The sequence below is a fragment of the Alosa sapidissima genome, chromosome 15, assembly GCF_018492685.1.
Source record: "Alosa sapidissima isolate fAloSap1 chromosome 15, fAloSap1.pri, whole genome shotgun sequence".
Classification (NCBI taxonomy): domain Eukaryota; kingdom Metazoa; phylum Chordata; class Actinopteri; order Clupeiformes; family Clupeidae; genus Alosa; species Alosa sapidissima.
Genome location: NC_055971.1, coordinates 20,544,548 through 20,569,160, shown reverse-complemented (window position 1 = coordinate 20,569,160; position 24,613 = coordinate 20,544,548). Strand labels below are relative to the sequence as shown.

Here is a 24,613-nt window from a genome sequence, read left to right as displayed (position 1 = left end):
ATAAGAACTTTAATTTAGCTAGACGTTTCCTCCTTGATTTGTGTTTTCTAATATTTTTGGTTTTGCTCACCACTTCTGCCCGCCGCAGAAAAAAGGTCATTTTTAATTGGCTGTCTGCACTCAGCATGAACCTCATGGGCGGGATCTTCACAGAAGAGAAGTGTTGGGATTGGCTGAACAACTTTGAAGAAGCTCTGTGTAGAACGCCTCGCGCTGATGTGGTTGCCAAGGGGATGTGCGAACACCGGAAGCATACTTTCTTTATACGGATTAATATGATTGTTTCTGTGTAGTATTTCATTTTGCATTTTTATTACGTGGCACCTCAAAATGAAAACGAAACTATAAACCGTCCGCGACTTCACTTTTCTAGTAAGGACCCGGCGTTATCTTTGTAAAACTCAGCTAACAATGGGTTAACCTCAGCTAACAATTGCTAACGTGTTGATAACTTGCTACCGTTAGCTTCAGGGTTATCCATTGGCAGAGGTTTAGGTAACGAAATTAGCTTATTAGGTAATGCTGCTAGCTAATCACAGTGTTAACAAGGTGTGTTTAAGATTGTTCGTTACAATTACTCCGCAGATGATGGGCACACGGATGTTACTAGCAATCAGAAGCTAACGTTAATAGCTTTCAACTTTTTGTTTAAACACGAACGAGCTGGTTTGTTTTGACCAACACATGAAAGAAGCTGCTAGGTGACAGCGTCAAACCTACTGGCGACTTGACCTCTGACTTTGTAGGGTTTCTGCTCGAGTGAGCTAAATTAGACCATTCCACAAAATTTGCTTTGATATTGAATGTGAGGACATGACGCCTATGACTGAGACTCGCAAAATGATTAAGTTTATCCCTTAAGACGTTTATAGATTGATTGATAGATGTCTCCAGTAGTTATTGTTTTCATATATCACTCCGTGTTCCACAGCAAACGAAGGTGGGCTCAGCATCACATACATATGTATAACAACACATGCAACGCAGTGCATTAGAATAGTAGGGACAATAGCAGGCCAGGCATGTTGACACAAATGTTAACTGCTGTCAACAATAGATAGATAGACAGATAGATAGATAATAATGACAGGGGTCCTTTGACATTACTAGCATTGTGTCTTCTGTTCCCAACTCATTTCTTTTCAATTGTCCTCTGAAATAGTTGATCTGAATTTCACCTGTTTCTGGAGTTTGTAGCTATGTATCTTCAATTTGCTGTGCAGGCACCATGACTGCAGCTGCTCTGAAGATTGGAGATCAGTTGATCCTTGAGGAGGAATATGATGAAAACTATATCCCTTCCGAACAAGGTAAGGTAACTAGCTATCTGAGTAGTTGGAGTAGCTGTTGGAATTTTTAAATTCAGAAAATAAAAAGATTTTTATTTGGATGTAATTACTTTCTATTAACCTGCAGTGTTGTCCCATCGACAGAGATTCATGAGTATGCACGAGAAATTGGAATCGATCCTGTTAAGGAACCAGAGTTGCTTTGGTTGGCGAGAGAGGGGATTGTGGCCCCTTTACCTCCGGAGTGGAAACCATGGTTAGATGAAGATGAATCTTGAAATATCTTGCATGATCTACTGTGTCACCGTGTGCCAGTTTCCAGTTAGCTGATACTTTAATGATCCCCTTTTTGTGCAAGTTTCACCATTGTGATGATCTCCATTGGCATTATTTAGCCTCTGATAAAGAATTGTTTCATATTTCTCCTCTTTATAGTGAGTCGACATGTTCTTTCTCTCCTCTTACAGCCAGGATGTCACTGGAGACGTGTACTACTTCAATTTCTCCTCCGGACAGTCCGCCTGGGACCACCCGTGTGATGAGCAGTACCGCCAGCTAGTGCTGCAGGAGCGCGAGCGGGCCCAGCCGCGCACGTCCAAGACAGCAGTTACATCTGGTGGGAAAAAAGAGAAGAAGAAGAAGAAAGACAAGGAGGAGAAGAAGAAAGACAAGGAGGAGAAGAAGAAAGGGAAAAAGAAGGAACAGGAACTCAACCCTCCAGGGGTTAGTTTGGGTGGCATGGTTAGTGTGGCAGGTCCATTTATTTGAAAAAAAATATTTTTCATTAATAGTAAAGAGTCATCTGTGTGCTTCTCAGCAGACATTGTAATGTCTTCTCAAACACTTTTAGCTCCTCAGCTCTGGTCTTGGGTCCTTGCCAGCGCCTCTGAGTTCCCTGGCACCTCTGCGGGGTTTTGGAGCTGACACGTCCATTCCGCCTCTTCGTGGGTCCCTCCTCTCTTCAGATGGTCTGGAACCCCTGAAGACTTCTCTTGGGGTAAAGATGAATGCTTATAGAGTGTTGCATTGTCATTTCATGCGAGATGTGAAGATCATAGGATAGTGTATTTTGGTAAGATTTTTTGTTATTTGTTTCCAAATGGTGTTTTTTGTTCCACAGGGCCCTTTGTCCAGTTTAGGGTCTAGTGTGTTGGAAGGGAAGCAACTGGAGCAGATATCCCGTCTCAGCCCTGGCTTTAAGGAGGAGGAGAAGTCCTCAGACAGGGAGGTATGAGTACAGTGTATAATCTGTCAGGTTTACTCAAGAAGTAGACAACTGTCAATGCACAATGCAGACCTGCCAACCTGTCCGCGGTTTGCATAGCAACCACGCATTTTCCCATCAAAGTACGCCGGTACGATTTTTTACTTAAAACTACGCAAAAACGAACAAACATCCAACTTCTCCGGAAACCTCCCTGGAGCGTAGAATCTCCCACAGATCTACTTCATGCGAGGGTAAGAGTAGGAGAAAAAGTGACAAGTGAGCCTCTTTTTATTTATTTTTTTTATCGGCCAACGGTGGGTTAAATGAGACTTGATGAGGTGAGCTTGTGTTCACTCGCAAATTTGTGATCACTACTAACTAAAAGATTGTGAATTCACCTAGGCCTAATAGTTTGATGTTGTCTTGGAAAGTTATTACTTGTTCACCACTTATTTCAGTTAGTATTATAGTTTCCATGTGTTGCTGATGGTTAAAGATTTCATAACTAAAAGGCTCTCAGGGAGTGCAAATCTTTCCAAATGTAGCCATTAACAATGAGTCTGAAAGTGGTCCTAGGCTAATCATTTTAAGCTGCTCAGTGATAAGAGTTTACTTTTTTTTTATTTGGAGCATATAGATCCATTTCTTGATTATTAGCATGAAAATAAGTGAGACCCAATATTGGGCTTCCAGATGGAGATCGTGCAGCTTTTAGTTGTGATAATGAAATCATTGCAGCCTCACGGATGGCAGAAAGACACCGCCACCTGAAAGAAACTGAGTACATGTGCAAGTGAAATTCTTTAATTCTTTAAGTAATTTGAATTAGTCAGCAGGTAAGAATTGAACATTGAATGTTTAAAAAAACAAACAAAAAAAAAACAAAACATATAGGCTATTGTAAGTTAAAGGCACCCTTAATAATTTCACCTAACATAACGTTTCCAAAATCATTTTGAGAGCACATAACCTCATGAACATGACGCACTTCTGCCATTGTCTGAGCAGCCCTCTGTAGACGATTACCAACCTAGGAACTTTCTTGTTTCGGCCAGGAAACTGCCCCCCATCTCCGATATCAGAACGCAAAATCTTTTTCTACAGACTGCCGCCGGTGCATTCCCTCTATATTATACAGAACATAGAGTAGAGTTATGTTCATACTTTTGTTGCAAAAGACGCATATTTACTTTGTTTATTATGGCGCTTCTCAACCAGAGGGGGACCCCGAGAGCAAATCTTGTTAAGGGTGCCTTTAAGGGATAGCTTGCACACTGACAACAGCAGATGTCCATAAGCCTCTGCCTACTGTAGCCTATATTCAGTTGAATTAAATATGTTGGCATAACATGAGGGATAGATGTATTTCTTTACAAAATAAGTATCTAATAACAATGGATTGAAAAGAGGTAATAATAGACCAGACATTGAATAGAGATAAGTAAATGGACAACATATCCACATCAGTCCCCATCAATTTTGCATAGGTCAGGATTATTAAGCTCTAAAACAGATTGTCAAAGTTATAAAGCTTCTGTAAATTCAGATTCAGTTTCACATTTTCACCCTGGATCAAATTTAGATAGATATGCGACATAAAGATGGGTCGCTATCCAAAATGTATCTTGCGTGTATGGCTGTTTTATGGCTGTGAGCATTTTTTTTTTCTCGGCTTGAGGTACTCAAAACAAATCTTCAAGGTTGGCAGGTCTATAATTGAATCTTAACAGATAATATATGTACTTTTTATGAAAACAAAAAAAATATATGGGGATCATAAGTTCCCTTCTGGTCCTTACTGGTCCTACAAGTCATTAGGTTGCAGAATTATATTTGAGAAATAAATCAGGGAGAAACAGTAAAGATCACCAGAAGTCTGGGTTCTGGTATGGATTTTATTGATGGTTTTGATGGTTTTTCATCTTGAAGTCTTAAATATCAAAGTTCTCTTTCTTTAACATTGATGTTGCGATGCTAAGTATCTGAATGCCTCAGTCAAGCTACCTGTATAACACAATGATGTTGAAATAGCATGAATATCTGAAGAGTTTGGTTCCAAAACGCTATATCCTCCATTTTAATTAATCTTTTTTTAAATTTAATTTATCTTTACTTAGTCCAAACAACACAACAGCAGTTTCATTAATATTACCTGAAATACACAATTAAATAACATGACTTATTAACGTTTTCAAAAATGGAGATATAGCGTTTTGGAACCGAACTCTTCATCTCATGTAAACAACTTAACTTAAATCAGCACTAAAGAAGATAAACAAATGAAATATGCATCTTTTGCAACAAAATATGAACATAACCGAATTCCTGTAGCATAGCAGCTCTTTTATCTATTACTCTTTTATCTGTAGCATAGCAGCTCTTTTATCTATTGCTGAACATCAAGAAAGTAAATTAGGATATCATTATGAGGCATTAATGAAAAGTTATTTGAACATGACTTACTTTAAAACTAGCTTTTATTTGGATGACCATAAGGTTATATTGGGATGTCAGTAACAGGGGGTCAGCATATTTGATTATGGAATGCTTGTCAGGTAGAAAGTCTGTTTCTGTCAGACATTGTCTACTTAATTAACTCACCAGTGTACCGATACATTTCATACTGCATTGAAAATGTTTCAATGGAGTATGAAATTTTCAATTTTTCAAAATACAAAATACAGTATTTTATCTTGATACATGGCATGGCTGCCGTATTTTGACGGTCATATTCAAATGTACAGTGGACTCTTTTTTTGAATTTTTGAATATTTATTTATTTATTTTTATTTAAGGTTTATTTAGACATGGACAGTGCACATTAATAAATATAAAAATGTAAATGCGCCAGAATTAGCCAAAATGGCTATTTTGCATCTGTTGTCCATGGGCCGATGTTAACAGGCCAGATGTGCCTAAAAAAAAAAAAACTGCGGTGTGTTATTGTGTTTGTTTTGTTCAGTGTTGACAGGTCTGGTTGCTGATTAGCCACTTCTTTAGATTGGATTTGAATATGTCATATGTTTTCATGTCTCTAATATAGGATGGTATTGTGTTCCAGTCATGTGCAGCTCTAATAGAAAAAGAAGATTTGCCAAAACTACTTTTTCTCAGTTGAATTACACAGTCTCCTTTTACTGCGTTATGTGTAGATCTGTAAGTGGGTGGATTTGTTTTTACAAACTGATTTAAAACTGGAGCAGCCAGTCCATTGATAATCTTAATTTTTCCAGATGTAGACCAAGATGAGCTAAAAAAGGTGTACTCGAAATATCTCTTCCTGGAGTCATTAGCCGTTTTTCACGCTTGAGCTCTGGAAAATGTACTTGCAATTACAGTAGGAACGGATTTCAAACGAAGTCGGGTGTTCAGATATAATGCTTACAAGCCAACATTCCACGGGTGGAGTTGTAATACTCACTACTCGTTGTAAATACCCAGATTGCAGAAGCTGGTGTATGACACACAATATATGTGGCTGCTGTCACATTGTTTGTTTACCACATACAGCATGATGGATGAACAAACAGCAGCCACAGTGCATTGCTACCCTAATTTATACATTCTATGGTTGCTACTGCATGTGCTAGGTCGCATCCGTAGCAGTGATGAAAGAGTGGAGCGCAACATACAGGACAATCGAAGAGAATATGAAACAGCAGCTCTATATGCATGAAGACTTTACCGGAGAGGGAGAGCACAGAGTTTTGGCTATACGCATTTGCCTCATGACTTTGGCACCGTACCGGCTGTAATGGCCAGCAACTCTCAAATGTTCTCATCTTTCTTGAAGGTGTCTTGTCTTGAATGTAAAATTATAATTTTTTTCAGAGACCTTCAGGCCAGAGCCCACTGATGCGCAATCTGCATTTTGATTTGGATGCCCTGGGGAAAAGCTTTCAGTATGAGGTAACATTTCCTCCATGTACTCTCCTTAAGACTATAAGACAACACCAAGTTAATATTTTAAGTTTTAAGTTGAATTAACTTGAAAAAATAAATGATTGAATTTGAATAATGCTGACATAGGTGAAAAACCTCTCTTACACGCACTACTTACAATATAAAACATTAGGCAGATGTTCACCCCTAATATTAAAATATATGCTCTGTCCAGTTCTAGAATAAGATTCACATTCCTGATTTTTTTCTTGACTCCCCTCTGTGCTTTAGGACAGCGAGGCTAGTCTCAGTGCTCCTCCTGAAGAGCTGACTGAACCAGAGCTACAAGATCTAGTAAGGGACCACAGCCCAGAGCCTGGCTCTCAGGTATTCAATAGCTTATATTCTATCTATGTCTTTTTGTCACTATTTACTATTTACACTATTTACTGGGCTATCCATGTAGCCTACTTTATCACACACATGTCCAAAAACATACATAAAGTACATGTATCTATTTCCAAGAAACCTTTTTAAACAATCTCGACTGTGACAGTTAACATGCTTACCTTTTGTTTGTTTTGTGTCTTTGTACCTGGCATGTTGTTGTCTGGCTGTAGATGGAAACCTAACCTGTGGACCTTTCCCTTTTTATTTAACGTCTCCATACTATCATTACTTTACCGTTACAGCTCTCTCTGGTCCTTCAACATTGTTTCACTATCCTCTCCTCACTCTTGTGTAAATGTGGCCTATCTTTAAAGTATCTTTATATTCCAGGAGCTGGTTACATCAATGGGCCAAACTAACATGGTCATAACTTCTGAAAAGGTTGTAGCTACAACCATGAGTTAGACAGGACACCCATTACACCATCTCACCTAATGCTTTTGGTTTGGGTGAGGCCTGTTGTAGCAGTGTGTGTCCACATGAATTCCATGGCAATAACATAGAGTTGTTAGCTATCAGCAGCTATGGGAAACTTTGCTACTTGTAGACAAAAAAGGTAATTGTGGACAACACTAGTCGTAGGACAGCAATCAGCAGATGCCATACACAATTATCTAAGGTTACGAAGGGTTCAGATGCAAAAGCCTCTAAATGCCACCTATGTCAAAAATGAGATAAAGATGGTGAGGGGATGCTCTCCACACATAGTATACGCTAATCAAATAATTTATCTTCTAAACCCACTAAATACCACTCTCTTCTTGGTCTGAAATATCGATTTATAGGCAAAAACCTATAGGAGCCTGAATTTAAATGCTCATTTAAAAGAAAAGTAGTCAGACGGATTTAGAGGGTTTTGCATCTGAACTCTTCATATACTGTAGTAACATAGATCATACCCAAGTGAGGGGAAAGTGGGAAAGGGACAGGGAAAGGGGAAGTGAGGCATCATGATAGATGTCCAATGTATGTAGGTCAGTTAATGGATGGATAGCTGCAGTAGCTACTTACTCTTTCATCTAAGTGCCAGCTGGTTGGGGAGTCTAAAGATAAGAGGTACCATTCAGATAGAATCTGGCTACATGCCTGTTCAGTGTCATCACAGAGCATAATCTTGTAACATAAACACCCAGAGAGTTTGTATAGACTTGCTCGCTTGGTGTAACCAGCCCCAGCAGACAAATAATAAGAATGAAAGTATTAATGGTTTCTATAAACCAGTCTTGTCTGGTTTAAAGACAAAAAAAGAGAAAAAGGTGTTTCAGATTCTGGGATTCATTAGAAACGGCACAGCAAGAAGTTTGAAATTTTGATGTCATATTTGTCAAGTTGCTTTTGTCTGCTGGACTATAACATGCGCTCTGATCCTAACTTTTGGAATGTGCCATTAACTCATGTGCATACAATCCTTCGTCTTGTTAGTTTCTTGTCCACCTTTCTTCTTCTTTGTCACTCCTCTTGTCTCCAAACATAACAAGGTATTGATCATGTTTTTGCACGCTTACACATCCTTCCTCTCCTGTCCTGGTTCCTTCCCCACTCCTCCTTTCCATCAAATGGCAAAATGAAGGACCTCACAACTGGCCCACATATTAGCACACCTGCACAGAGAGATAGCAGGGATCACAGCAGTAGAGATCATGGAGACGGGCAAGAGAAGGTTGAGGATGAGGAGGAGGAGATCCCAGAGGAAGAACAAGCTGGTGAAGAGTTCATGAGTCATGAGGAAGAGGAGGAGTGTAAAGAAGATGACCAGGAAAGCCTGATGAGTCATGGGGAGAACTGTGAGGAGAAAAGGGGAGAGGAGAATAATAGTGACATGTTGAAGAGAGCTCAGGAAAGTGTGGAAGAACCTAAAGGAGTTGAGGAAGAGAGCGACGAAGTAGTTGCTATATATTCCAGAGGGAAACATGACAGCAGTAAAGGCCTTGAGAGATATTATCTAAGTATAGAAGGAGAGAGCAAGAGAGAAGAGGAATTTGACAGTGAGATGATAGAGAAGTGTATCACCAGCGAAGTTGAGAGGGCTGCTGTTTTTGCAGAGAGGAGTGAGGTAAAACAGCGATCCAGTGACACTGAACAAGCAAATGGAAAGGACAGTGGACCTAGTGAAGAAGTTGTTGAGGTATTTGAAGGTAATGAAGAAGTTGTTCAAAATGATGACTCTGGGCATCACAAAAGTGAGAGTGCACTAGAAGATGCTGAAGAAGTGATGGATGCAGTTGAGAGAAGTGAAACCCCGAAAGCAGCAGAGGAGAGTGAGGATAATATCAGTTTAAGGGACTGTTCACAGGGTGAAGGCGGCACGAGGGAGACAACAGAAAAGCAGAGTGCTGAGTTATGTGAAGAGGTTTATGATGAAGAGGATTTTGAGACCGACATGAAACCGGACGTTGGTAGTGTGGATGGTGAGGAAGACGACAGTGACATCCTGGAGAGATGTGTCATAAGCGACAGAAACATTTCAAGGGGAGAAAAGAGTGGTGAGGAGAGTGATATTCTGGAGAGGTGTGTTTCAGAGAACATCTCACAGAAAGGTGAAAGTGAGCAGGTTGTTTTGAAAGGCAAAGACAAAAAGGTATTAGAAAGTGATGATTGTGTTGAGGAGGAGGAGGAGGAGGAGGTAAAGGAGGAAGAGGAAGACATTATGGAGATGTCTGTAGAATATGAAGATGAGGAGGAGGAAGAGGAGAGTGAGAAAAAAAAAGTAATCGAAAAGTATGTAGAAAAACAGGAAATGAGCTTAAGTGAGAAGGAATTAAGTGGGACAGAGGAGGTGGATACGATGCATAGATTTGTACAAAGCTCAGAGGAAGCTAAAGTCATTGAACAGGAAGAGGAAAGTGAGGTTGTGGAAATAGAACGGGGCCAGGTAAAAGACGAAGAAGAAGAGGAAGAAAAGGACAGCATTGGAGAAAATGTTAAAGAAAGTGAAGAGGATGATGTAATAAAGGATACAGAACAGGGCATCGCACCAGAAGAGCAGTGTGTTAAAACAGAACCCAAGGAGTCAGATAGTGATGAGGAGATATTAGAGATTTGTGTTAAAAGAGAGCAAGAAGAAGATGGTGATTGTAGTGAACAAGGGAAAGATAGCCAAGGCAAAGAAAGCCTCCTCAAAGAAAGTGAGAGGCTCATAAGTGGCAAACCCCTAGGGAAGGGTAGGGCAACCCCCAAAAGCCCTGCACTTACACCCAGGGACGAAGACTCAGAGAAAAGCCATGCATCTGTGAGCAAAGAAGAAGCTGTTGAGGTCCTCTGTGAGGGAGAAGAAAGAGCCAGATCAGTGGTTGGAGGTGGACAGAGAGAAATCCCGTTCATGTCGCTTCCGCGGATGGAACGCATGGGGAAATTGCTTACGGTGCAGCGCACTATTTTGCCCTGTGAGGTAGGAGTCATGTGCTAATGGGCTCTGCTCCCTCTCCACTTTCCCTTTCCCCACGCATGCCTCTCCTGGCTTGCTCTTAGGCCTCGTCTGAAGCTTGCGGATTGTGACGCACCCAAGTAGGGCTCCAGATAGTTTTGCATTTCAGCTTGCACTCCTGCCCCAGACGCTTTAGACTTCTTTCAAAGGTCTGTACTTGAACTCTCCAATCCATCAGTTTAGAATTTTAGAAAGGAAGAGGCAAGTGCCTCAAAACTCTAGTAGTTCTTTAATTGGATAACCTATTCAGATGTAAGATAGGAAGTCCTAAGGTGATGCATATCGGTGCAGTGAAGCTTAGCACTTGTAGATTGGATTGGATTGGATTGGATTGAGAAGTGCAGGTCCATATGCTACAGTATCATTCTGCAACCCCTTTGCCTGTCTCATAGGCTTCCTTGCCTTTCTGCTGGCCTGGCTTCAGTGTGTCTCTGTGTTAGTGTGGGTAGAGCTCATTTGCTAGAGTAGAGATGGACTTGTCCTCTGCATGTTTAGTAGTGTGGGGTGGGCTAAAGAGATGGAGAGGCAGCACCATAACAGAGTATTTACTTTACAGGATACAGCAGCCAGTGGCAAAAAACGCAAAACCTTATCACCCACTGATGATGTCAAGGTATGCCTGTGTTGTAAAGTACTGTTCAGAAATCAATTAGTCTTATCAAATAATATGCACAAATGGAATTTTGATGCATCCAGCAATAAATGCAGTTTTGATGTAGCAAGTTTTTATACATATATTGAAATGCCCTTTTTAAAAAAATTAATAAATGCTATGCTCGCTATTTCACGTTGTGTTTTTATTCTAGAGAGAAAAGAATGAGGATGACGAGAGCAGGGAGACCAAAGGGAGAGAACAAAGAGCAGACCAGAGAGAAAGGGGGGAATTCACAGAGAGGTTGGTCAAAAACATTATTGGATTTCTGGTGGTCAGAAGGATGCTATGAAGTTTAGCTTATTTGTGTGTCATTTCCATCATGATGATGATGATTTATGAAAATGGAAATGGAAAGTACTTGGTTTTATGCATTTCCGTAATATGCTGCCCTCAATATAATATAGTGCTTCTTCTAGTTACAGATATACTGTATGTAGTACAGGTTCTAGACCTGCCTGTTATGAAAGAGGAAAAGGTAATAATAATGGCTTATTATCTTTTTGTGTCATTTTGTGAGACAAGACTTAAGTGGTGTCTCATTTCCAAGGGGAATATTTTCACCCATACTGTATGTCTTGCCACTCGGTTTCTAGGGGTAAGATGAAGGGGAAGGGGTAAAACAGAGAAATGGGATTCATTTCAGCCTTACCCTTTCATTACAACATGGTAAACAGTTTAAGTTTTAAAGCAATTCTCTCAACAATTTCAGTCACAAGAGTGATGTTCTGTATTGTTTTGATGCGCAGGTATCTACTTGGTTTAGATGGAGACAGCTTCCTGGCTGAGCAGAGGCTGCAGTTGTGTGCCAGTTCTCCAGACGTGTCCCAGGCCTCCTCAACTCACATGAAACACAGCACTTTAGGAGAGGAGGGCCGAAGCTCCGGGATGAGAAAGCTGGGTGCCTCTCCAGTGGCAGCGCCCAGGAGAGGACTGGTGCGGAGCTCCCACGCCTCATCAGACGAGGACCAACACGAGGAGCAGAATGAAGCAGACATGCAGAAGAGCAGAGGGTCGGTAGATGAAAGGATGAGCAGAAAGGGGGAGAGACAAAAATCAGAGGAAGAGGAACAAAGTAAAGAACAGGAAGAGGAAGAAGAAGATGAGGAGTTAGAGGTTGAGTTGGAAGGGGATGAGGAGGATGAGGAGTGGGAAGTGATGGAAGATGAAGAGGAGGAGGTGGAGCTAAAGATTCCAGAGAAAAAACTGGGGGAGGAGAGAAAAGGGATGGTGAAGGTAGGGGAAGTGAAGTTGAAAAAGATGGAAGTTGATATAATGAAACAGAGAACAGACATTTTAAAAGAAAAAGAAAAGTTAAAAACAAGAGAAGAGGAGTTGAATAGTGAGATAGAGGAGACAAGCGCTCAGGTAGCAGAGCAAACAAGGCAGAGGGTCGAAAGGACGAAACTTGTAGAGGACATCACTTATGGAAGACCGTGGAGTTACCAAGACAAGCAGAGGTTAACGTTTCTCAAAGAGGATGCAAGGCAAATCGATGAAGAAGAGGAGGAACGCCGACAGAAAGAGGAGGAACGGCGACAGAAAGAGGAGGAACGCCGACTGAAAGAGGAGGAACGCCGACTGAAAGAGGAGGAACGACGACTGAAGGAGGAGAACGAGGCCAACCTCAGGTGTGTGAATAGAGCGCTCGGCTTTTAGTGCTAGTTTTACTGCTTCAATAGCATTTGTTTTCCTGTGCCATTTTATTCTATAGACACTGGCATTAGGTGCTGGAATCTTTAAGTGATTCTGTGTTGTTGTTGTTGTTGTTGTTGTTGTTGTTTTTTCCAGAGCCCTGAGGCTGCAGCTGGACTCGAGCAGGAGAGAAGAGGAGGCCAGGCTGAGAGCTGAGTCGGCCCAGCAGCTCCAGCAGCTCAGGGAGAGCGCTCAGAGGGAGAGAGAAATCCAGCAGCGTCTGCTCATGTCAGTATACATCCCTACATCCTCTCAGACACTGGCAAGCTTTTATGCACTATTTCATGTCGTAGAACTGTCCTATCTGAGCATGCTGTTGGCATCAGACCAGAAGAGTGAGTGAGTACAATTAACCACTGGCCGCTGTGGTGTAGTCGAGGAGAGAGAGAGAGGATGTATGGTAGTCCAAACAGGAAGGAGGTAGTGTAGAGCACGGATTCCCAAACTGTGGTACATGTTCCACCGGTGGTACGTGGGCTTCCAATAGTGGGAACGCGAGAAAAGGCAATGTCGGAAAGGTGTTAAAAATGTTTTTTTTTTGTTTTTTTAGTGTGAGAACTCATAGACCAGTTACACATTTTGATTTTGTTATTTGTAATCATGTAGGGCGGCTAATTAAACATGATGCCTGGAATGCGTTAATAGAATGTGTTACGTTTTTATGTGTCGGCTGGTGGAGGTACGCGAGCCGAGTCAGTATGTAGGTAGTGGTACGCGGGAAAAAAAGTTTGAGAACCGCTGGTGTAGAGGATTGGAAATCAGTAGGTGAACTCAAGTGTAATTTCGGTATGACAACTGTGTCAAGCAATCACAATTTTCCGAGATATGCACAAGTCAGATAAGCTAAGTTCATATGAGTAATTACGCCATTACATGTCATTTGTCCAGAGAGGAGAATGAGGCCAAGCTGAGAGAGCTGCAGAGGGCTCTGGAGGAGGAGAGGAGAGCAGAGCGTGAACGTCTGGAGGCCCAGAAGAGGCGGGAGCTCCAGCGACTGCAGGAGGAGTCGGAGCTGGAGCTCATGCAGGAGAAGAGGCTGCTACAGAAGAAGAACGAGGAGGCTCTGGCCTCGCTGAAGCTGGAGGTCAGTGTTGGTGGATGTGGTCGAAGCAGGGCTTAAAGTTTTTTTAGGCATTGTGCCTGAATTCAGGCGTGAGTCGGTACGTTTAAGATTTGAAAATAGGCAATTAGACTACAGTATATATGACGTCCTCATAGATGTCTGATAGCTTCAGGCACAGAAATGTTCATTGCTTTAAGCCCTGGATCGAAGGCAGGTTGTGTAGTTGTGTATGCGCAATGCATGGACAAACGTCTGAGTGAGGCATGTCTTTGCAGGTGAAGACCGACGAGATGCTAAGGGAGGTACCAAGCAGCTCAAAGCAACAGTTGACAGAGTATCGGACCGAGGTTAGACCCATCAGAAATGTTCCTTCACAATGTAGATCATGAAATTCATTTATACAGAAATTCCATTTTGTACAGTGATCATTATAAAAAAGCCTTTGCACGCAAAAAAACTACACCTCATACATGAAGGTCTGCTCACTCTACTTTTCCCTGTACACGTTGGCATGTGTGTGCAGCTTGGAGACGTACTGCTGGAGATCAGGGATGAGCTTCAGCGGGACCACAACCGGAAGGTGGAGCAGTTCAAAGAGGAGCAGCGTCAGAAGCTGGAGGACATCAGGCTGGAGCATGTGGAGCAGGTGTGTCCGCCTTCCCTCTGCGACAAGTTTAGGAAAATGTGTGTGCTTCAATAATGGTTCTGGGTAGCCTGGGTTTTCCCATGCTGCCTTACGCGCGCGATTTAATTCACGCTGCTAGGCAGCCTGGATTCTATGGACTTCGTTTTCACCTCAACGAAGGAACCAATCACATAACGGAGGAAGGGCAGCAAGATGATGACGACACACCGACGCCGTTATGAGCTACGTACAAACGCATTTGATATACATTCGTAGCACCCAATAAACGGCTCTAGGCATTCGTAAACCACGTTTCAAATACGAGAAAATGAATGTCTAGTTCCCAGACCCCATCTCAATGAGATCAGGTCTGACGTTAGCCAGGCTAGGTTCTGGGCTAATTACAAGTAAATCCAGATAGACAATAGATCTGCATGATGCGTGTTGTCTTGTGTGATTTATTCTTCATGCTGTAGTAATCCCTAAATCTTATATCACTGAGCACCGAGATGTGCGTCTACAGTAAGTGAAAATCCTAGATTGTCTATTGAACAATTACGGCAGTGACACTAGCTTTTCATTTGATGCGGTTTTTCATGCCCACATCTACAGTATACAACAAACCATTGTTTTATGTTTAACTTAAGTATTTCATCTTATGCATAATTGGAAGGTTTGGTTGACCACATTGAAAAGTACAAACTCGACATAACTGAAGTCAGTTTACCTTGATTTCTGCAGCAAACCTGACTACAGGTCTGATTACCAGTGAACTTCATGAACAAGGTCACAAATAACCTGTGAACGTCAAATCACCAATGAATCATGCATGAACAATTAGATTGCAATAGTGAGAGTGTGTTCATTCAGATAGAGGGTAAAAGAACATCAGCAGACTGCTGAACATAAGCTAAATTAGAGTGGCAGCAGAAGAATGCAAGTAAAGGAAGAGCCATACTACCATTGACTGAAGGTGCAATGGCAATCCTCGAGAAATGACACCATAGATTATTAGCTATTTACGCAGCCTCGCCTTGGAAACTAGGTAGGTAAGCGCCTCTGGCCACACTCAAGGAGCTGCATTAAGAGAACCATTGTTCATAGAAGGGCATACAACTGCAACTGATAAAACACTGGCAAAGAACATTGTTCATAGAACTGATACAACCAACCATAGTGACTACCACAGTGACGTCATAATACTAACTTAGAGATAAAGGTAGGAATGTGCGGACACAGATGTGTGATTTCCAAGATGTCAGGGAGACGTTACTATATGCTGCTATTCTCACAAGGCATGGTTGGAGAGCACTTTTTCCAACAGAAAGAAACCCAGCAAAAATCATGCACGTTTCTAACTGAGCGGTCACCTGGCTATACATGTTCCCAGACTGAAATTCAATAGAACACCATTGTAGCGACAAAATCCCACCAACAAAGAGTAGCTGAAAAGAATAATCTATTAATAAATAGCTTGGAAGCCAGCCCGAATTGACTATGCGAGGTCAGGAAATTTGGTCTGGACTTGTTCCATTGAGAAGCCTCTATCCCTGTATGAAAGCTGGGCGTACCAATCAAATTGTCTGGGCGGGCTTTATACGATAAAAGACAAATGGTGCCTAGTCATTCACGTCACCTGAGCACACTTTTGTTGATTTTGTTTACAACAAAAAGGCTGTCACTAGAGAAGCTGGACGTTTAGATTTCGCTATTGTGTCGGTTGTACAAGATATGGACAGTGCAATAACTTAAAAAAACTGAACAAAAAACAGTGATTTAGTCATTTCATTTGTTATTTTTGCCTGTTCTCCCAACAGGATTGGATGAGTCTACCCAATTGTGTGCAAAGGCATCTTTCCCCTTGTATCGGTTGAAACACGCCCCATAATCACGTCCCAATGATGCAGTGCAACGCTCAAATTCTGAATAAAATTAAGTCTGGCTACGTCAGGCTAATGAATAACAGTACCTGTACATAGATTTGTGGCATCAGAGGACTGGTATCATCCACACTGCTTAGGAAGATTGAATCTGAAAATAAAGGCAGGCAGATGTAAAAAAATTAATGGAATGAAAAGTGTACTGACTTTTGTTGCAGTTGGTTATGAAATATGGATCTTTACTGACCATTTAATGAACAGTTCTATTTTTAAAGGTAAGGCTAAGCAATGTTACGCGGTTTCTAAGTTGAAACATCTCCTCACCATCCACTAGCTGCATGTCTCCGGAATACACTGTAAAAAACGCAGTCTCTGTGGTCAGACCAGGCTCCTAAAATAATACATAATGAAAACAATCACTGACGAGATGCACGTTAAGTAAAATTTCAGTTGCACGGGAGGGAGGGGCCAGCTAGCTCTGTTTGGTTTGAAGGTCAACAGAAATTACGTTACCCAACGTCGCCTGGAGCACCATTATAATTGGCTTCAGCCTCTTTTGGCTAAGGCTAAAATAAATTTAATTAATTTTTCACCTCTGCTCAAGAGCACCTACTGTATCTCTTAAATTAAAGTTTGGGTATGTTGTTTGTATTGTTTATGTGTCTGTGTAGGAGAGCAGTCAGAGGGAGCATTTGCGGACCACCCTGCAAGGAGAGAGGGATCGTCTGTTGTCCTCACACAACCTGCAACTCGAGCAACTCAAAACCCAGCTGGATAAGCAGGTCCAGAGGACACGTCAAGCGTACTCCAAGAAGGTCGGTAGCCACTAAACCAGCAGACAGCACTCACCACACAGATACACCTAATTTGAATGATGAAGAAAGTCTGAAGTCTACAGTAATTTCCTGTGTATTAGCTGCATGGTGTATAAGCCGCAGGAAAGTGTTTTATGCAAGTTAAAAAAACAAAACCATATTAATACTATACTAACTGCCCCCGTGTATTAACCTCATAGCTGAAGAAATTTCGCAAAATCAATGTACGGTATAAGCCATGGCTAATAGTTGGGAAATTACACTAACTAAAGCTTATTCATAAACTAGGCAAAACCTATTTTCTAACTTAACGCCATGGGCAAGACCTTAAGCACATACGCTGATGAGTCAGCTTGGTGCTCCCACATATCACACAGAAGCTATTGTTTATGCATGAGAAACTTTGCTCAAACATTGACTTTTTACAATTTAAATTAAGGCCCTCAATGTTCAATGTGTGTTTTGAGTAACATTATAATGAGCCCCAAAACACATTAGAAATCTCAAGAGAAATGCCATGATTCTCATTCATGCTCTTCAGGAGGAAGAGATTAAGGAACTAGAGCTACAACTGGACATACGTGCCAAAGATCTGAAGACTCAGGAAGCCATGCTCTTTAGTCAGGTACTATTTATCTTAAACAATCCAATCTAAAATCAGATGCTGTTGTTGGTCATTTTGTGTACTGTGTATTGTATTTATTTTTTGCTAATTGTATTTTTTTTTTACTAATTTGTATGGAGTATTTTTTTATCTTTTGACTTTGAATTTGTTTGACGTTTTTGTAATGACTTCATTCATAAAGTAATTTCCATTGTTTCTCACAGACATCAGAGATCCAAAAGAGAAGACACCAACTAGGACTCAAAGAAAATGAGGTACTGAGAGAACTGTGTGTGTCTGTGTGTGTCTGTGTCTGTGTGTGTGTGTGTGTGTGTGTATATACAGTTGTTTGTTGAGCTACCCCATCATTGCTGCATGTTTAGGCTTTTCCTTTTGCCACAGATCGAGGGGCTTCATGAGGATCTTGAGAAAGTGACACTTGAGAGGGACCGTGCCAGAGAGGAGGCCCAGCTGGAGAGGCAGGAGAAGGAGCGCCTGAAGGAGGAGAACCAGGCCATGAAGGCCGAGCGGGAGAAGCTGGAGAAGAAGCTGGAACTGCTGCAGGAGCGTTGTGACCAGCTGAGCCGCCGTGTCCGGTAGCGACACCCTTAAAACACACCATTGCCAACAAGACATCTTCACAACACAGTTCACGCTTGTACTCACCATATGATGACACAATCTGCAACACAGTTTGACCAAACAATAACGAACCTTGATAGTTGATAAAAACTTTGAATGATAGTCAGTTACACAAACTAGGACTGATGATTCAAATGTTTGTTTCTCTGACATGCGTGTTTAGCGACCTGGAGCAGACAGAGAAGAGAGTCTCTTCCTCCAGGTCAGAACAAAGGCAAACAAAGGTCAACACCAAGGGTAAAGAAACGAGAAAGAAGGACCGGGAGTCTTCCTCACTTCCCAGTGATGAGCAGTCGTTACACGTGGAGGACCTGGAGCCCCCGAAGGCATCCTCCACCCCTCCACTCCCCAAAAGCAGCGAGAGTATGGAGGGGTGAGTAGGTGTTCCAGTGTGATCTGTTCCGAGTACCGGTATGTGACTGCATAATTGCTCATGATAAATTGTCTCTCAGTCTGAGGTACTACATATCGTCAGAAGGCATGTCGCTGCAGAGGGCCCGGAACTTTCTGGAGCAGCAGAGCGGTAGCTTGAGTGAGAGGCAGGCAGTCCTGATGGCTGCCCGCTCGAGCTGTTTCCAAGGCCCCGTCAGAGAGGGGGCCAACCAGGAGCTGCTAAAGAACCTCCAGCAGGTAGGCAGCACATATGGATCAGAGAGACTGTTTGGGGCTTATCAATGGTCTTTGCACCACCATATGCATTGTGAGGTCTCTCTCACACCCATGCGGTCTGTGTTTGCCCCCTCCTCTTCTCTGTCAAGGAGGCGAATCATCTCGAGCAGCTGAGGGCTACTGTGCAGAAGGGACAGAGTCTTCTAGAGAAGAAAGCAGAGAGACTCACCCACTTGGAGAGCTCATTGGTGGATGAGGTGTGCCCAACTTTATTCTTCCATCTGTCAATGTCATGACATATAAGAATATATTTATGGTGTGTATTGTAACATGTTTGAACCCGGTTCTGAAGAAGTTTGCTGAAGATTGCTGAGTGTTTATACGTTATGTAGTCAGTGTTACTGTCTAGGTTTCCAGTCCATTTCAAGTTGCTCTGCTCTTCACAACTCTTTTCAGTTTTCATACAATGACACGTACAGACATGATGTGGATAGGAAAGTCACATTTGTTGTCACAGACTCAGACATGAGCAGTGTCGATGGCCATGAAGGGACAGGTTAGTAGTACTTCATTCCAATGTCCGTGTTTACTTTAGCATCTATGTACTTTCTATTCTTTTTTTCCTTTACCTTATTGTGTAAGCTTTTACCTTAATGTATAGACCCTTTCAAGAGAGTTCCATTATCAGCATCATAGTTGGCCCAACAAGGTTTCTGTTTTAACATTCCATATGTTATCTTAATGCAGAGGAAGTAGATTGGGAACCAAATAGAACGTTCAAGCATTGTTTTTGTTTTTATTGTTGAAAGGTTCTATAAACCTCTATGTTTCCATTTAGATGTCCATCCAACTGTCCCAGCCAAAGTGCAGCATTTAGCTGACTCCCTGCAGCACATCTCTGAGCAGCTCAACACGGTCCTAGAGGCTCTGGGTTCTCTATCTCAAAAGAAAGCTCCACTCTTACCGAATGTTCAGGCCTCCTACCAACCCCTATCAGTGCCTTTATCTCAGGAACAGGCCCTCTCCTCTGGCCTGCTGTCTGCATCCAGATGGCCTTGGGCCTCTGCCATGACTGGCACCAGTAACCTAGGCAGGGCTGGCAACAGCTTCATTTTCCAGAAGGAACGTGAGGATTCAGTTGCCTCCAACAAATTATCTTCTGGTAAGTTGGGTAAGACAGCTGTAGTATTGACACTCAATTACAGTTTATAAATGGAATTGTCTTTTGTGGTGCCGTTTAACATTTCTGGCATCATCAGATGGTTTGATCTTCTCAGATGCCATACCTAGGTGCATAGCTGACTTAAGATTCTTTGTCATAGGGCTTCCCATGAACGTCCGTGGAGGTTATTCAATGATAGGCAATTACAACCTCTCAGGGTTTCCTACAGCAAGGTAGGTGTTTTGATATTCTGTTTCTACTTCTGAGATTGGGGCCCTCGGTCACAGTGCTCATAATTATCATTTGGAACTTGCCTAAATAAATCTGCCAGATGATTATAATTGTTCTTTTGACGTTCTGGAGAAGAGAATATCCCCCTTTGTTGTTTCACACCCACCCAAGTGTATCTCTTCTAGTGTAAATGTAAAAGAAAAACTCTGTGTATGACTATTTATTAACTTTGTACATGTTTGTTGGTTTGTTTGTCAGTGAGCAGGTGCAGAGTATGTTGTCTACAAAGTCCACAGAGATGGATGACCAGCAGTTGCAAAGCCTGATTGAGTGCAACAAGAGATGGCTTGAAACACGCAGGAAAGATCCTGGCATGTATCCTTTCCAACCCCTTCAATGGATAGGTTTAGCATATTTAGCCCATAATTTATCACTAATCATGTCATAATCATAACTGATCATAATTTATTTGTACCACAAAGTTGACAGCTTTAGCACTGCTGTTTAAACTCAGCCTTGAGGTGGTTGTGAAAAACTACCCTGGCCACACCCACCTAGAATTTTCTTTGAGAATACAGTACTAGTAGCTTAGCACACAACAATACACAAACATTTCCCTCGGGCACAAAGGGTTACGGGCCAATCAGCTATGACCGGGAATGACACTACAGTTTTGAAATCGAAAATGGCTGTGATAAATGGAAGTAGCAACGCCTGCAAACATAAAAACAAATTGCAGTCGGAAGAATGTATAAATGTATGTACAGGAAAGATAGGTTTACATTCTCTCTTGTTTGCCAAGGCTGTTTTTTATCAGTTTGTACAGGTTAGGCGAAGTAGGAAGTATTGTTGGAAATCCCTGATCAATGTGATTGGTTAGGCTGGACCAATGATTTCAAAGCTCGCAAATGCAGTCTACACCTTTTACAATAGACCTCTGAAGTTCGCCTACAAAAAAGCTACCATCTTTGCTCATATAAGGAGATCCGGTATCTTGAGATTTTTCCTGTGGGAAAATAACATGGGGATTTGGAGTTATCACACCTGTTAAACTTGCAGGGACGAAGAAATCGGAAATGCAAACATTTTGCTCTACACACTTTTGTCCTCTGCCTTCGAGTGGACACTGTGATCTCCGGTACGTGAAGGCGGCACACTTTGATTTTTGCTACCCTAGAGCTAATGTGCGATGCAACTTGCCATTAAAGGAGAATTCCGGTGTTATACTGACCTAAAGTGTGTTGAAACATGATACCGAGTGTGAACGTATGTCTCATAGCTCACCTCGGCTTGTCCCCTGCACTCAGAAATCTGGCGCTAGTTAGCCAATGCTACCAACACAGTGTTTCGTTGTGGTGCCTCGGGCATCGGCCTAGCTATGCAAATAAATCACTGTTTTACACAATTTACGAGGCTCAAAGTAGTTCCATACTTCATTGGCAGACTTCCGAGGGCCTTGACATTTAAAACGAGACATAGAGAACTTTGAAAAAGCACTGGTAGATTATTTACAAGACGATTTATACAGACAGTACTTTAAGGAATTTTACCGTTCGACGCCATCTTGAATTTAGTCACGATAAGTCGAGCGACGAGAACGAACTAACAGGTATGATAAGGGATCAGATTCCAAAAATAATTCAGTGGAAATGCATGGATTCAGTTGCTTCCATACGAAACACTGTGTTGGTAGCATTGGCTAACTAGCGCCAGATTTCTGAGTGCAGGGGACAAGCCGAGGTGAGCTATGAGACATACATTCACACTCGGTATCATGTTTCAACACACTTTAGGTCAAAATCACATCGGAATTATCCTTTAAATTAGTTGGCGAGTTAGCTCTGGGGTAGCAAAAATGTAAGTGTGCCACCTTCACGTACCGGAGATCACAGTATCCACTCAAAGGCAGAGGACAAAAGTGTGTACAGGAAAGCGTCTGCATTCCAGACTTTTTCATCCCCGCGAGAGTTTAACAGGTGCGATAATTCAAAATCCCCATGTTATTTTCCCATAGGAAAAAATTGCCAGATACCGAATCTCAAAGATGGCAGCTTTTTTGTAGGCAAACTTCAGAGGTCTATACTAGAGTTGGAAACATTTCCTATCATAAGTGACCAGACTCTCTTCGCAGAGTGAAATGAAGTAGTGAGTCTGGTATTACCAGGCTAGTGAAAAACTACCATTTTTGTCAAATAGAATCTTCCCATATGTCTGACTGCATTCAGTTTTTGTACGTTTAAGTTCTGTAAATGTTTTTTTCCTCAACAAAGCTGGGCAGACCCTTGTTTACCCGTTATAGGCCTCCGTCCTCCCTCGGTGGACTCGTCCAACTGGGTCTGGATGAGAGTAATCAGATAAAGGTCTACCACTACTGAGGAACCACTCTGCGTTGTTCTGATATCATCTGTGTGCATGTACAAGAGACTGTGTGGGAACAAAACAAAAATTCCATTCCAGTTGTTTCTGAATTTGTTGTTTTTTGTGGTGAGAAACTGAATCATGCAAAGCATTGGTACATTTTGAGCCTGTTGACACCAACAAGATGACCATTTCACGCTTATTTCTGTAATTGTACTGGGCCAACATTTGAAGAGGTCCTAAATGCATATCAATTTAAGATTTAAATCTGGGTAAGGTAACTGCAGGAAGTCAGTCCTATCCGCTCTATAGTAATCACTGGGACATTTTTCCAGAGCACTCTACAAGGCCTTTTAATGAACACCTCCTTAATGTCTGTATTGGCTCTGTACTCTAGATATAAATGCCATGTACGTTTGTAAAGTAGTTTTGTAAAATACATTAATAAAATGTATATTTGTAGTGTCTGCATTGTCATGCATTCTTACAGTTTAACTTGGCAAAAGGTTTAAGGAGCTTGGTCAAAACCCTCCTGGCCGACATTTTGGATCCCACATAATGTCATTGTGATAAATGCATTCTATAATGTCACATTTCCTATTAGTCCTGTAAGACTTTGGTTTTCATTTACAAAACCATAAAACCAAATTGCTTTATGGTAACAAGGTGTGGAGATGGAAATAGTGGTTATTGATCTTATCTAAGAGAACCAATATTGAAGTCTGGGTATGTCCTGAAACAATGCATCCCCCAAGTAAGTAAATAGCTACACACTTCATTTGATTTAATGTAAAGCAAAGTATGCATTTATTTCACAGGTCTGAAATGAAATATAACAACATCAACTTAGAAAAAGTACACTTGCCTGGTCCATCACTATGATTTTAACTAACTTAAATGGAATCATGAAAAATTCCTACAGTGCCTCATATATTAGTCCGGTGGACAGCCCATAGAGCCCCATTGTGGACCCGGAAATGTTGAGTACACCAAAGTTTTATGATGGAAATATATAGCATGGGTTCCCAGCATGCAGAAACTGCCGGATGCTAATATGCATATGTTGGGCAATTTGTGTAATTGAGCTAATTAGCATAAAATAGCATAATAGCCTATATTGATCATATTATAAGAGCTGCTTGGCCAAAATGGACAATGTTAGTATGTTTTTAGGGGTTACTGGAGATGCTGAGTCCATATCTGACATTTTCAAGATTCAAAATCACTATTTAAACTTGGTTTGGTCACATTTTACTCTCAATAAGCTGAGTTTTTTGGTACAATTTAGACAGATTTTTGGAGGATAGGGCTGTAGCGATATACAGTAGGGCTGTAACGATACACCAACCTAACAATCGAGATTCGTATCACGATTTTTGACCCACGGTTTGATACAAACCTCGATTTTTCTTTTTTTTTGGGGGGGGGGGGCTAGACATTTCAATAGCCTACCTTACAGTACCAGAGGATTACAATGTAATATATTTGTATTATTTTATATCCTGATATAAAAAGAGAGAATACTGAATGTCTGATATTTATGACAGGACACTTTATGCTAATTAGCTTAGGCCTACTATTTCTATTACAACTCTACCACATTCAGCTGTCTGGTTGAAGCCTGGAAATATTGTAAACAAAGTAGCATAGTTGGCTAGCTTATCCTAGTCTACTGATTGGACTGTTCAGTTTCCTCATGTGTGTTTAAGGTAATACTGTTCTCCTTGGGACAGGCCTTTTGGGAAACATTGGTATTGAGATGATCATTCAGTTCTCCCAGAATCCCCAGCGCGAAACATCGTGGGAATCTCAAGCACAGTCCAGCACGCTGGCGTTGCACAGCTCCCCCAACAAGCCATTGCCATCCTCGGCGCGGGCGTTCCCACATTCAGTCCAGCAATTACTCTCTGGCACTGCCACACAGCAGGTGGGGAGCACACACCGCAAGAGCCCTAGTCACCCTGGGGAACCACAACCACCAGTGGCCCAATGCGTGGCGTACTAGCAGTCACCTGGTCTGTCGCC

General features: G+C 41.7%; 1 protein-coding gene across 4 annotated transcripts; it reads left to right on the top strand.

Annotated features, from left to right (window-relative positions):
* Positions 1–202: 202 nt before the first annotated feature.
* Positions 203–23,055, top strand: LOC121684510 (centrosomal protein of 164 kDa-like). Of its 4 annotated transcripts, XM_042064572.1 has the most exons (29): positions 203–372; positions 1,224–1,310; positions 1,434–1,545; positions 1,757–2,030; positions 2,140–2,286; positions 2,410–2,517; positions 6,328–6,405; positions 6,670–6,765; positions 8,399–10,216; positions 10,809–10,865; positions 11,059–11,147; positions 11,654–12,410; positions 12,474–12,535; positions 12,696–12,827; positions 13,488–13,683; positions 13,938–14,009; positions 14,186–14,308; positions 16,839–16,982; positions 17,524–17,607; positions 17,811–17,861; positions 17,989–18,182; positions 18,392–18,601; positions 18,681–18,858; positions 18,987–19,094; positions 19,294–19,393; positions 19,676–20,008; positions 20,160–20,232; positions 20,489–20,605; positions 22,509–23,055. In XM_042064572.1, the coding sequence occupies exons 2-29, from the start codon at positions 1,229–1,231 to the stop codon at positions 22,603–22,605; spliced, it is 5,892 nt and encodes a 1,963-aa protein (XP_041920506.1). In that variant the 5' UTR covers positions 203–372; positions 1,224–1,228; the 3' UTR covers positions 22,606–23,055. The 4 variants fall into 4 exon arrangements, with proteins under 4 accessions (XP_041920506.1, XP_041920505.1, XP_041920504.1 ...); XM_042064571.1 differs by having other exon boundaries at positions 204–372; positions 11,654–12,535; positions 19,676–19,999; XM_042064570.1 differs by having other exon boundaries at positions 204–372; positions 11,654–12,535.
* The last annotated feature ends 1,558 nt before the right edge of the window (positions 23,056–24,613 follow it).